Source organism: Staurois parvus, unplaced genomic scaffold, assembly GCF_062004578.1.
Source record: "Staurois parvus isolate SC_StPar_1 unplaced genomic scaffold, SC_StPar_1.0 ptg000663l, whole genome shotgun sequence".
Taxonomy (NCBI): Eukaryota; Metazoa; Chordata; class Amphibia; order Anura; family Ranidae; genus Staurois; species Staurois parvus.
This window is the reverse complement of record NW_028318459.1, coordinates 325485-340423: the sequence shown is the minus strand read 5'-3', so window position 1 is coordinate 340423 and position 14939 is coordinate 325485. Positions and strand designations below refer to the sequence as shown.

The window sequence follows — 14939 nt, the reverse complement described above, 5'->3', positions numbered from 1 at the left end:
TTGTGTAGCCTTCAGATTAGCACAACAACAGTGTGTAGAGAGCTTCATGGAATGGATTTCCATGGCCGAGCAGCTGCATTCAAGCCTTAAATCACCAAGTGCAATGCAAAGCGTTGGATGCAGTGGTGTAAAGCACGCTGCCACTGGACTCTAAAGCAGTGGAGATGTGTTCTCTGGAGTGATGAACCACGCTTCTCTGTCTGGTAATCCGATGGACGTGTCTGGGTTTTGGTGGTTGCCAGGAGAACGGTACTTGCCTAACTGCATTTTGCCAAGTGTAAAGTTTGGTGGAGGGGGGATTATGATGTGGGGTTGTTTCTCCGGGTTTGGGCTTGGAACTTTAGTTCCAGTGAAGGGAACTCTTAAGGCGTCAGCATACCAAGACATTTGGGACAATTTCATGTTCCAAACTTTGTGGAAACAGTTTGGGGATGGCCCTTTCCTTTTCCAACATGACTGCGCACCAGTGCACAAAGCAAGGTCCATAAAGACATGGATGAGCGAGTTTGGGGTGGAGGAACTTGACTGGCCCTGCACATAGTTCAGACCTGAACCCGATAGAACACATTTGGGATGAATTAGCGCGGAGACTGCGAGCCAGTCGTTCTAGTCTGACATCAGTGCCTAACCTCACAAATCCGCTTCTGGAAGAATGGTCAAACATTCCCATAGACACACTCCTAAACCTTGTGGACAGCCTTCCCAGAAGAACTGAAGCTGTTATAGCTGCAAAGGGTGGGCCAACTGAATATTGAACCCTACGGACTAAGACTGGGATGCCATTAAAGTTCATGTGCGTGTAAAGGCAGGTGTCCCAATACTTTTGGCAATATAGGGTCTCTCCTCTGCCCATCAAGGCAGGCGATCAAACTGAGGACAGGCCAGTAAACATACAACCGAAACAGTCCACTTTCAGCTTTATTCATCACAGATGAAGGGGAAAGGTTGATGTTATTCCTTCTCCTCTGTCTGCAGCAGGGAGGACCCTTGCTTGGCCTGTAAAAGTGATCAGGTGGCTGTAGAGCTGCTTGGATCACTTTACATGAAAGCCCATTGCCGGCTGCAAATGATGATACCAGGATAATGGCTACAGCTGCAAATTGTATCAATTCTTATATAATTCATGCGCTGTATTATAAAAAGCTACTTCTGCAACAATTTTACAAGAACATTCTCAAGGGTACATCTATCCATAAATTATTTTTTCTTCTAGGTTGATATCAGTGGGTTTAGTTTGCTGAAGTTTCCTAAACCTCTATGTATGGAATTTGGTTGTTGAATGATATGACCAGGTATGGAACATTTCTAATTACATTTAGGCAAGATGTGAGGGAGACAGGTACAACTCTTGTATGATATAGGAGATTCAAACTCTATCATTCACTGATTTTAAGTCTGAGAATGTAATGAAAATGAGCACACCTGATCACCAATGAATGCCTAGAAAAATATTGTGCAATGCTTTGTTGTGTTTGGCTCATACATTCGAGATAGGCCAACATGTGCAAACGAATGGGCAGCTTTTCAAGAAAGCATGTGTTAGTCAAGTGAAATAAGGTACTGATGAGGCTATGACTATTCCTAGTGGAGTAATCATCAGTGCTAGTTTGCTGGGATAAGTATCCTAGGGGCACTCAATTTGGCTAAAAAATTACCTACTGGGTAGAGTACTGCTCTGTCCATGTAGTCTTCTACAACAAGAATAGACGGTGGGCCAATGCCATGCCTAAGGCAAGCCTGTACACATCCAGACTGAACACTGGAATTACATTTTGTCAGGTGTGATTAAAGGTGTTTCGTGATTCTGAAGGTTTCCAGTAAACAGAACATAAGAAGAATAAGCATACATAAGAAGCCAAAGGCAAAAAAAGATCCAAACCAACAATGATCAAATTATTTTAGAAAAAGTGACAACTTTAAAACCTTGTCATTGTTTCCTTCAGGAACTGAACAGCTTTTTCATGATTCTTCTGGGCATCTGCAACCACTTTACGATACCGTTGCTCCCGTTCTCTCATCTTGCTCATTTCCTGCCTGAAATTATCAAAAATATGAGAAATAAATTCACCACTTTTTATCTATCCAATAATAAGCCTGTTTTATGCTTAACCCATTCTTGAAACTAAGCTGTGAGCAAAGAATCATGTTACCTGACAATTACTATGCCTGAAATATAAGACAGATTTACTTTTAATAAAATACCCATACAGTCTATCTGTCACAAGCTCCTGCTTTCTGTCTTCTGTTTCATTTAAGAGCTAGCACAGGTATTCCTACTGTGACAATTATTTGAAGTTAAGGCTGTGAGCATGAGATAATGAATATTTAATACTGATAAAGGGTAAAAAAAAGCAATAACACATTTTTTAAATAACTGTTATCTGTTAAAATGTAAAAAACGATCTAAAGGAGAAAAAAAACACAATAGGGTTGATGTACTAAAACTGGTGCACTCAGAATCTGGTGCAGCTGTGCATGGTAGCCAATCAGCTTCTAACTTCAGCTTGTTCAATTAGGCTTTAGCAATAAAACCTCAAAGCTGATTGGTTTCTATGCAGAGCTGCACCAGATTTTGCACTCTCCAGTTTTAGTAGATAACCCCCAATGTGTTGTAAAAAGAATCTATGCTGCCTGTGAGCTGAGTGCCTGACATTATTCTGCTGTGTCTTGCTCCCCATTAACTTACTGTTTTTCTGTCTGTTTTCTGTGCTTAGTCTGAGCCAACGATATTTTCTCTCTGCGAGCCCTCTGGTCTGACAAGTCCTTGTTCTGTCTGTTCAGGTCTTCTTCATCCTGTTCAAGCCTTTCACGAACATCCTGAAATTTTCCCTGCTCCACTTCAATATGCCAGAGGTCATACCTGTCCAATGAGGACATTTAATTACATGGAAAAAAGTTGAAATAAACACCCTTTTTCTGTTTCAAATCCTGTATATTAGAAGTTTCTTTTAAAGAATATGTGTGGGCAAATATTAAAAAACACATGTGCAGTACATCGCTGCACACATTTCCCTATATGCTGCCTCTTTAAAAAAAAAGTACTGAAAAATAGGGTCCTGCCTGTAGTGACCTGACAATACTGTGCATGCTGCCCTAAATTTCTAAACAGTGCTAATTAACTTGTCCTAGGCCCTCTGTTTCCTACTGTATGGAATTGTACTGCCTGGCCTCATGTTGTAAAGCACCTGGCAAACTGTTAAATCCTGTATAATAATAATAAAAGTTCTCCACTAATGGGTGACAGAACACCTTCCCCCTTTCCTCATCTCTATAACATACACAGAAGGAGTTCTGTAATCCAGCACGGGAGAACTTAGACATGTCTGGTAACACTGCTTCAGATTTCAGTGTGTAGGTAGAATATTTAACAGTGTTTAATGCAGTATGTTGCATCAAAGACACATAAAACAGACAGGCACTCATCACCTACAAAACATAAAGAGGAGGTGTTCTGTAGTCTAGCATAGGAGAATTTAAACACTGCTTTGAATTGAAGGGCAGCAGATGACATGTTGGCAGCTTACTACAGGAAGCAAAAAAAGTTAAAAACTCACCAAATTTCTGGCGATTCAAAACTATTTTTTCTGTAGTTCCAGCTTTCATACAAAGACAAAACATTGGGAAATGTGCGTTTGTGACAACTTTTCTTTGATGCACTTCCTGCAACACCCTCTCCCGTCTTTGTTTTGGTTTAGATTTGGCATCACGCGTGCATGGTGAAATACGTACAGCAACCTTACTCCTGACAACAGATTTTGCTAAACAATGTACACATTGCAAATTTTTAAACTGACAGCCTGTATTGTTTCTTGACAACACACAGAGACAGACATCTTCTAGAGAAAAACAGGTGATGAGACATCTAGCTATCCTCAAAGAGAACCCACCACGAACTTCTTTGTGACTCAGACCATACTGAACAGCAGCTCAGAATTGGTTAACTGAGTCACTGTTCAAAAGGACTCATGCAACTAATGTGAACAGAACATCTTGTATAAGATGAGTTACTGAAAAAGAATGTCTGCAGCAATTACCAACAAGAAACAATATGTTACCACGAGAGCGCAAATAAAAATTCTATGATCCAATTTTATGGTTTAAATCATTATTAACATTGTATTTTAAATTTAAGGTAGAGCAATCAACTGCTTTAAACCCTGAAAAGTAAAAGGTCACTGCCTGCTAGAGATTTACTATCTCTTCATATTGTGTCTCCAGGACAGGAAATTAAGGCAAATCTACGCTATGGGACATACGCAGGAAGATATATACTGACAGGGTTTTAAACCTTCTCCACTCTACAAAAATTTTAAAAAAGTTGACCTTGTATAATGAGGACTTTAAAACACATTTGAGTATTACGAGATATGGATGTTTGACAGGGTCCTGCGGACTTTCCAATTCCTACTCTCCCCCCTCTTTCCTTGCCTAATTTTCCCACTCTTTCGCATCTTTTTCTTTTGTGTACCTCTTATCTCCACTCCTACCCTTCTCTTATTACATCGTAATTATAATGAGTGAATGATCTTTTTCTCGCCCTTTTAGTTGTTATTGATACCACGTTTTTCCAAGTTAAAACTACTGTTATTCACTCTTTGTTCTAAATACTCTGTTTTATTTACCTTGACTCTGTTCCATATTATTTAAGACCTTTTTTGCTACAAGTGTATTTATACCACTCATTTGTCCTTGCCTGACTTGTGAAATTTCTCAAAACCAATAAAAATATTTGTAAAATAAATAAATACATAAATAAACAAACATTATACATTTGATTGTATTTGACTGAATTTCATTACAGAGTTCCTGCAAAGCTTACTATAATAAGCTCAGCCATAGGGCAAGTGAACTTACTCATTATCTTTCAGCATGGTGGCAATCTTTGACTCCACGTCTTCCTCGTTGATTAGCTCACTGCTCAGTCTCTTGTGGAGTGCCTGAAGACGGAACACAGCAGCCCTGCAACATAAAACCATGACTTATTGTGTTAAAATACTCCAAAAAGCACCAAACCTATATGATTTGCAGGGTTTTTTTTTCAGTGGGAATGCAGTTCAGGCACCTCCAGCACTGAATGTATGTAATGGAAAGGGGTATTTGGGTCTGGAGGGTCTATTGATTCTGGCTGCTGGGGCATCTATTGTCGCTGGAGGGGATCTATTTTTGAGTGTGGTCTATTGTTGCTGGTGGGGTCTATTATTGCTGGTGGGGTATCTATTGTTGCTGGGGGTTCAATTGTTGCTGTGAGGGATCTACTGTTGAGGGAGAGGTTGCTGAGATGATCTATTGATGATGGTTGCTGAGAGATCTATTGTTGCTGCTAGGTGTCTTTTATTGCTGGGGTGGACCTATTGTTTCTGGGGTAGTATTTTGTTGTGGGGGGTCCATTGTGGCTGGGGGGTGTCTATTGTTGGAGAGCAGATCTAATGTTGCTGTAGGGGTCTATTGTTGTAGGGGGACCTAATGATGTTGTGGGGTCTATTGTTGCTGGCTGAAGGGGACCTATTTTACTACTTTTATAATTATCATTAACAAATTCTATACAAATTACTTAGCACTGCAAAATTATCTTGGTTCTGTATTCTCTAATAAGGGTGGTACTGGGGGGTTGGTTGCGGGTGGAACCAAGGGACGGTGCTCGGAGGTGGGTAGGGGGCAGTGATTCAGATAGGGGGAGTTCCTTCTCCTATTCTCTAAGAAAAAAAAGCCCTGATGATTTGTTTTTGCAGGTCTACAGATCCAGCACAAAGCCACACAAAGCAATCTGGAAACATAGGCACCGTTTGGGCCTGTATCAACAGGCTTTAGGCTTGTATTGATGGCATCAGTTTGACATAATTCAGAATCATCAGATCATTCAGAATCCATTGACAGGTACATCTCCTGACCTCCTTATGACCTTCATTTGAACCGGTTTAAGGCAAATCAGTCAACAATGGGAATAATAAACTCATCGCTCTTATATTTTTATAAAAGTGCAACCTTAAATTATAAGCTCTGTGCAGATAAAAACATTCACACAAGTGTCATATAATCAAGGTGCTGTCAGAACAAGAAAACTAAAGTATTTTCTATTTTCTAATTGCCAGTTTTACCCTTATCCCGTGACTCTTTGGGGATGATTTACTAAAACAGGTGCGCTCAGAATCTGGTGCAACTTTGTATAGTAGCCAATCAGCTTCTAACTTCAGCTTGCTCAATAAGGCATTGACAATAAAAAACCTGGAAGATTATTGGTTTGTATGCACAGCTGCACCGGATTTTGCACCATGAAGTTTTAGTAAATAACCCCCAATGTCTGTTATTAATCCAATGGTCAGGCAATAGACATGTCAGAAGTTAACCCTTCTGACTGGACGCAGACAGAATACAAGTGAATAACATCACACACGCCTATCCCTGAGAGGTAAGACTGGAGAATTATAACAACTTATAGGAGATATAAGACATTACTAAATGACATTTAGTTTGCTAAAGCACAGTCTATCAATCTAGCATTTTTTTTGTTCATACAACACTGTTTTAATCTTTTTTCATCCTTTTTTTGCATCTTCCTGCTGATGCTGCTGATCTCCTCCAGCCCCTTCCTGCAACTTTCTGTCTAAATGCACTCGCCCTAATGCCAGCAGCAAATTAAAACTCTGGACCAGCCTCTGGATATCAATGACTGTGACCCATGCCTGTGCAATATGAGTCAGCATGGCCACTTGCAGTCTCTACCAATGGAACATGTGAAATGTTGACAACATAAGAGCACAATTGGGAGACAGCAGGAAGTTGTGATTGCTCAGTCATGTGATCACTCTACTTCTCCAGCACCCACTGGAGCACCTGGCTGGAGAAGGTATGAAGCTCTGAGCCGGAGCCAGCTTGTAAATCAGGCAGCTGGATGTATCCTGACAATATCGTCGGGATCCTTCCAAAGGCTGGAGTGGATCTGTGACATCAGCTGACAGCGGCAATAGCCCGCTATAACCTTACTCTGGGTCACAGGAGCCCAAACGTACAGTAAGTGCAATCCTGTGACCCAGATAAGAAGTATGATCAAAAAAATCTTTGCCCACACTTTTTTTTTTAAGCATAAAGATTGAGATTCTTACACATGCCCCTTTCTGGCTGGTATTGTCTTCTTTAAGTCCTTACTATTTCACACAACAAAAGGGTAATTTATTAAGACTGGAGAGAACAAAAACTGGAGCAGCAGCACAAGCTGAAGTTAGATGCTGACTGGTCGCCAAGTACAGCTACTCCAGATTCTGGCCACTTTTAGTAAATTCCCCCAAGTGTTTAGAAATAGTGGCGTTTTTCTTAATGTATATAATGAAATGACATCTACTGTCATCCTGTGTACTGTACAGTTAATATGTATTTTGCTAGCCCTGACTAAGCACATAATTGAAGTAGGAAACAAACAGGATCCTGGTTTTACATTAACTAAAATCACGACTGAGTTTTATAATTCAATAGATGTCTGCAAGAAGCACTGTTGGAGATGTACAACAACAGACTGTTGTGTTTCCTGAGCAGTATATTGTACAAAGCTGCATCTTACCTCCAGAACGCTCTATTCCGACAAGATAAAGCAGATGCTGAGGCTAAATATGTGTTATAGCCCAGGACCTCAGGGAGATCTTACATCACCTGTAGCATCTGTTTTTCCTGAGGAGCCATGACTACAACACACGTTTAACACTTTTTGTATTCTGAATTTACTGGCCATAGGCAGACATTGTTCATAAGCATATTTTGAGATCTGCTTCCCCTACAAACTACTGCTGAGCACTATATGCAGCCATCCTACTGACTTCTCTGATAGTACACACAGGATGTGTTCAGGGCAACAAGTGACCCCTTGTCTTATTAAAACAACCACCTTATTGGTTGGTGTTTGCTGCTATTTGTCCCCTATGCTATCTGATAATCAGTAGGAATGCTTGAAACTGCCACCCCTTTGCAGAGAACTGATGCCAAATCATCAGCCTTGGATGTCAGCTTTTAAAAATGGACATCCTTTTACAAATAGCACAAAGCTTTACACTACAATAGGCCGGTGATATGTGCTGAAAGGCTCTGGTGCTTTTGCCCATCAGAAAGGTATCAGAGATCAATGATATAGTTACTGCACATAATTACTGCATGAGCTTTCTCAGCTGGTAAACTGATTTAAGGCTTAAAGGAAAATCTATGGTCCCTGCACACACTTTCATTTGTGACAGTTGGAGACCCTGCCACTATGTAAATGGGCATAAAAGTGACAGATAAAAGCAGCCACATCTACATTCATCCAGTCCATGCCTCCAACATGTTTATCCATGTTAATCATGGAGAACTGCAGTTTGAGGAGCCCTGACAGGTTGATTGTGAGTGGAGAAAGTGGTATTCTATGCTTTCACTAGATTTGGTAGTTCTGGATCGTGGATGGGAGCTTGAAGGCTCCAAAGAATATTGGGTGGGAAGGAACCTTCAATTTGGTGTCCAGGCTTTTCTAATTGCTGGAAGCCTGTGCGAGTGCACAGGTGTGCAGGGGCGATAAAAGCTTGATGAAAGTTACTGCGGTTGGAAGTTGAGTTGGAGTAGCCAGGAGGGAGGTGAGCGCCTAGCCAGAGACCAAGGCAAGCTACTTGAGACAGTAATCCAGGTGAGGCCATTGGACCAAGAGAGTTGGGCTATCTGAGAGAGTCTGGGAGACTGCGAGAGTCTGGAAGACTAGAGCCGAGGCAACTGGGAAAGAGTCAAGGAGACCAGAGGAATCTGTGAGCCTCAGATGGGTAAGAGCACCCAGGGTATCTGGAGAACCTCTACCTATGGGCTGAAAGTAGGCATGTGCAGCAAGGTACTGCAATTAAAGTTGAGTGAAATTAAGAGCCACGTGACTCAACATTTTTGTTTAGTGTGAAGCTGAAACCCCCATGCGTGGGAAGCCCACATTGTAAAGACTTAGCTTTTCTGTTTCCTTTTTATAAAGGTGGGCTATCAGGCCCTTAACTATAGTTCCTACCTGTTGTGGACTCACTGTACAAACTTATCTACCATGATAACTGAACATTCCCCATATTACACATTTATTATCATCAGTATTGTAATAACAATACAAACAGTAGTTATTTTTGAGAATACAATATAAGATTACTTGAAGAATCTCCTTTCATTTTGTGAGTTTTGCATGACTGTTGTCTATTATTTTCCACAGCTTCCTGGATTCCCTACATGATTTGCAGCTTGTTCTCTGCTGTGTCATTTCAATTTTTAAGGTCTACATATCCCATGGTACCTTGCTGCCTGCAAGCAGGGATTCTTGTACAGACTCTGCCTCCTAAAACTTCTTGTCTCAGCACCTCTGTAGTTCAGAAGATGGGCTCTGTGAGATTTGTGATACAGTAGTGTCTATTCACAGGACATAGCGAATACGTGTCTCAAAATTTAATGACGTGTGTGTGGTTACTTTCACTGCCATAACCACCAATGCAAGGGGTGGGGTGAAGCAATTTCACTGCAAGTGACCGCCAATGTGGAGGGGAGGGGCTTTAATAGTACTAACACCAGTGCTGGGGGCTATTATTGTGGCCACTGACATCAATGTTGGGTGTTATTATTGTGTTTACAGATACCACTGCTGGAGTTTTTAATTGCGTCCACATGTACCAATGTTGAGGGTTATTATTGCATTCACTGACACCAATATCGAAGGTTATTTTTCCATCCACTGACACCAATAATGGAGGGTTATTATTGCATCCACTGACACCAAAGTTGAGGGTTATTATTAGAGATGCACCGATACTGATAACGGTGCCAATACCAAGTATTTTCATGAGTACTTGTACTCATGAAAATGCTCCCGATACCCAAACTGATACTTTGTGCAATTTACGTCAATACAAAATGTATAAAAGCATATTGCACTGCAAAGAATAGCATGTGATTTGAACAGGAATGCTATTCCTGTCCAAATCGCATGCGGTTTCCTCACCGCTCCTGTGTAAACCCAAGCTTGTAATAGGAGCGGTGCGGGAAACTTCTCTACACCTATCCCATGCTGAGCGAGTGAGTGGAGAGTGGGAGAGAAGGGTGTGTGGGGATGTATATACTGGTGTCAGCTGTCAGGCAGAGGATAGAGGCAGATACTCCGGATTCTCAACTGTAGTAGAGGAGAGAAAGCTGTGGGGATTTATTGTTGTACCCATTGTGGGCACCAGTGTTGAGAGTTATTATTGCACTCACTTACGTCACTGTTAGGGGTTAATATTGAACTCACTGACACCAATGTTGGGGGTTACTATTGCGCCTACTGACACCAATGTTGAGGGTTACCATTGCACTCATTGATACCAATATTGAGGGTTATTTTTTGCATCCACTGACACCAATGGTGCACGGTAATTTTTGCACTGACTGACATCAAGGCTGGTGGTTATGATTGTTTACTCTGATATCAATGATAGTGAGGTATTGTTGCATCCAGTGACTCAAACGTTTAGGTTTATTATTGCACTCATGGACACCAATGATGGGGGTTATTACTACTGCCACTGACACCAATGCTAGGGTTATTGTACTCTAATTTCTTCTGTGTGCATTGCAATACACTTTACAAAATGCAGTAGGGCCAACGTTTTGTGCACTGAGGTTGGTTATAGGCCCTTCATTTTGAATGTGCTGCCTAACTCGACGCAATGCGCCTCAGTGCACAAAAATATGCCGGTATTGTGCAGCCGTTTGGAAATATCAGGTGCCCCACATGAGGCCCTCTATGATTTTCAAGTTGACCACCAATGCACTGCCTGTTTACACAATCTGCAGTCCCCACATAGAGCATCTGTTTACATGTTATTAGCCTGTTGTTCCTTCTGAATCTCCATTTCCACATTAGATCTCTGTTGCTCCAATGAATCAATCTTCTCTTGGCATGCTCTGAGCTCCTCCCTGAAACAAAAGAACATACATATATTTAAGACTGATATACCTCATTCATGTCAATGTAATCATGCTTAAGAATGTAATACATACTAAACTTGCAATAAGTAACTTTAAAATACTGTAATCCTGATGTAAGGTAGATGTTGCATGATTTCACTGATTTTGGCCACAATAGGCAACTATCTGTGATCTATGAGCAAAAGACCCCAGTTGACTAGTCTCATGCAGAAAATTGATCATGACTATGACTTCCTATGACATACATAAGACCAGAGGTGTTTGCTCTCCTTCCTAGCATACTTTGTTAATCTGATGCATGTTGGTGCCTAAGGCCCCTTTCACACTGATGGTCCGATTGGGTATGCCTATCAGTTTTTCAGGCAGACCCGACCGGGCCATCCTCTATGGTCCGCTGACACCCACTGGCATCCGATCCCGTATGCAAAAAACAGACAGATGGGGATCTGGATCGGATGATATTCCGGTGGACATGGACCGCCCCATAGTGAAAAAGCAGGCTGTGTCCGCTCTGCAGCAGCGGAGCAGGCACAGACCCGTCATCACAGATCTGTCAGACCTGTCATCCGCCACTGAGCAAACAAATCCACTGGTGGGTCTGCCCCGTATGAAAGAGGCCCAAGACTGTTATAAAAGACCTTTGCCAACATTCATTCCTGCATATTCAACTGTCTTCAGAGAATTAAGCCCACGTTACAATGTTCTACTTGGGTACTTAGGAACTAGATAGTAGTTGTTTTTCACATTCAAATGGACTTGTAACGTTGAAGATGTTTCACTACTTATTTAAGTAGCTTCCTCAGATCTAATGGAACTCTTTCAAAGAAAAGTGACAGTGCCACCCAAATGTATGTCCTTAAGACCTACAAATCCTTTGATTCAAGCCTTACATTGGTCCTAGATCAAAACTTTGCTATTCAAAAAATCTGTATTTTTTAAATAACTGAATTTAGTACTTTGGTTACATCTGTCAATCACTATAATTAGAGTCGATGCAATTATGTTGTCTACCTAAAACGTTGAAGAAAACATTTAGCAAGAATCAATACACAAGATACCAAAGTGCAGATACTTTAATTTCAGCAGTTGCAAAGCTGCTGCCTAAGGAAGCACATGATGTATATTTACAGCTGGTAGGCTAAATCTCTTGCTAGCGTAGTCTGTAAAAAAACATACCTGATTTTCTGAAGCATTAATTCCTTATCCTGTTGGAAACTGTCCAGCTGGTCCAGTTTTTTGCGAAGTCGGAACATCTGAACCTTATCGAGATAGCTGGAACCTTTAACTATCTCATATCGATCTGTGTGCTGTTCACTGGACCTGAAAGAAACGAAAATTCACACTTTAAAACAGTCATTTTTCAGAAATGCAATGTCAAGATTCACCGGACAAATACAGCAGAAGTTCTTTTCCCTACCTCCAAGCCTAATACTGCCTCTTTCTACTTTAGGACCTGCTGACATTTTCTTAACCTCTTTTCTAAACTAATACATTTTTTTTCAATTTGTGTAAAAGCAATTAATCTAAAGAAACATACCTATATTGATGTGTTCCAGTACAGGACATTTAAAAAGATTTCTATATCTTGAACTATGTGTGTTTCGACCTGCCTCTGTTGTCAATATTTAAAATATTTTTTAATAATATCCTGTTATGAAGACCGCTTAAACATGTTTCACTTTTCAGGTGAATATTTATCTTTTTGCTAATTTTGGGGTATCCCTTTCTGTGGAATTGACTTCTTGCACCGTGCCCCCTCCATGATTCCTCTCTCTTCTCCCTTCACCACCTTCCCCCTTTTTTTCTTTCTCTTTTATCCCTCACTTGTTTTCCCATTCTTCCTTTCCTTCCCTCTGGACACCTTGAAGAGTCCTTTTTTCTAACCCAAAATTGTTGATAAACTCCACCTGGTGTGCACTGACAGAAGGGTATGACTGCTAGGAGGCCTGGGCACATTGTCCAACCTTATGCATGACAATATGACAACTGCCCCTTCCCCTACCTTCTGTTACTGTTTACCTGTTTTTGTGTATGCAATACTTATGGCCTCCTCTTCAACTTAATTTATGTCACAGACCATTCCATTGTATATATTTGCTTCTCAGGACTTAATTGTTGATGTGGTGTATTAGATACAGTGTTGATTTACCCTTTTATTCCATGTTTGTATTCATAATGTCTGATGAGGCTAATGTATTGAATTATGAACTTGATGTTGTATCATGCTTTTTTGTTTGGTCACATACCACTAAAAAAGAATTAAAAAAAAAGACTGTATATTCTTAAATTTCCAGAAAATCCTCATTAGCCTGAAATACAAAGCTGCCATTGGCAGCAGGTGTGTGGGGGTCTAACACTTACCTGGTTGTGTTGAATGCCTCGTCTTCCACTTTGTGCACTGGTCCCATCTACCAGCTTCTTAGTCAAAACTGTGTCCTATACTGACATAGAGGCCAGCAGATGGAACCACATAAGAAGCATGATCTACTGTGCATGCACTGCGTGAGAGACTTTAGACCAAAAGCAAATTTACTGTACAAAAACAAACAAAAAAACACAGTGCCTCAAAACTAGAGCAGTTGTTCCTTTAAAATGAATGTTGGCCTGTAAAAGCTGTAACTGTCCAACCTTAGGTGAACTCTCATCCTGACAAGGCTAAGAGTCAGGCTCAGACAAAAAAAGTCAAATGAGATAGTGGGGTATATATAAAAATATTTTATATAAACATTTCCATAGTGATAGTAACGCTCAACTGAGCTTTCAGTTCAAATCTGTTAAATGCCTTCCAGGTACACCAAAACAAAAGGTGTAAAAAGTCTTTCAGTGCCTTTTCTTTGGAAAGCAGCCACATTCTGAGTAGAAAAGCCTGCTCTCTATTAGCATGCTGCATAGATGGACCTTTGCTCACTGTGTGGAAGCAGTGGTTTCACCATAAAGGTCCATCACACCACTTTTCTGAGTCAGACCCAAAATTTTGCAATCATTAGAGCTTGCACTCCTTGCAAATTGGAAAGCTCTAGCTCTGACTTGGCAGGAGGCGTGATGAGTATCTGCACAGAGACCACTGCTTCCAAACAGAGAGCAGGGGTCCTTCTCTGCAGCATTATGGCAGCGGACAGGCTTTTCTACTCTGTCTGTGGTTGCTTTCTAAAGAAAACAAACAGTAAGACTTAAACATCTGATTCAAACTGAAAGTTAAAACTGAATATTCAGATTGTTGTATAAAACCAGTCCTGACTTGTTTTATTCAAAAGTTAAAATGTAGTTCTCTTTAAATAAAAGAATGCAGAATATACAGTATAAACAGACTGAGCTTAAAAATATTAAAATACTGGCTGTTTGTAAAAGGCTTTATTTTTTTTAAATATTTTTTTCCTACATGATGCACTTTTAATTGAGCCGTTGTCCTTGCTAGACCTTTTCTAACACTCCTTAAGAATCATCTGTCTCACACAGAGCAGTTCAAGCAAAAAAACATTCACTATCTTTTTTATTCTCTTACAATCAATAAATAAACATGCTACTGCTCGGAACAGGCAGTTATGGAGATTCAGGCCCATCTCAGTTCAGAATATTACTCTGAAGAACACATAAAAACGGCACTGAGCGCAGACCAAATGGTTATTGCATGCATTTTGTTTTTCTGTGAGCTTCATAAACCTAGGCTGAAAACACAGCCAACAGAGCCCAGTCCTCCAACACATGACAAGCAGAGACTGTGTGCCAGGCAGATGTCACATACTGTGCTTACCAGTCAGAGTCAGAATAAAAACTGTCATTTATTTCATCAAGGACATCGTCATCCTGGAGATTGTCTGCTGTGTCTCCATATGGAAATTCATCATCTTGAAAGGCAAAAACAAGAAGCACTGGATGCATCAATACACAAAGACAATTATACAGTAAATACACATAGAAAACAGAAAACTCTTGTAGTAAAACTTTATATTTGTAGGGTAATGTAGGCTCACTCACATTTTCATCATTAAAATATACATTGTTGC

General features: G+C 40.5%; 1 protein-coding gene across 6 annotated transcripts in view; it reads right to left on the bottom strand.

Moving 5' to 3' along the window:
- CFAP74 (cilia and flagella associated protein 74) overlaps positions 1 to 14939 on the bottom strand; it is a 204189-nt gene that overhangs the window by 171443 nt on the left and 17807 nt on the right. For all 6 annotated transcript variants that reach the window (XM_089651853.1, XM_089651855.1, XM_089651852.1 and 3 more), the window contains exons 3-8: positions 14687 to 14780; positions 12112 to 12255; positions 10825 to 10923; positions 4855 to 4959; positions 2687 to 2860; positions 1924 to 2034 (exon numbers count right to left, since the gene is read on the bottom strand). In XM_089651853.1, coding sequence (XP_089507979.1) covers positions 1924 to 2034; positions 2687 to 2860; positions 4855 to 4959; positions 10825 to 10923; positions 12112 to 12255; positions 14687 to 14780 — 727 coding nt within the window. The remainder of the gene's footprint in view (positions 1 to 1923; positions 2035 to 2686; positions 2861 to 4854; positions 4960 to 10824; positions 10924 to 12111; positions 12256 to 14686; positions 14781 to 14939) is intronic.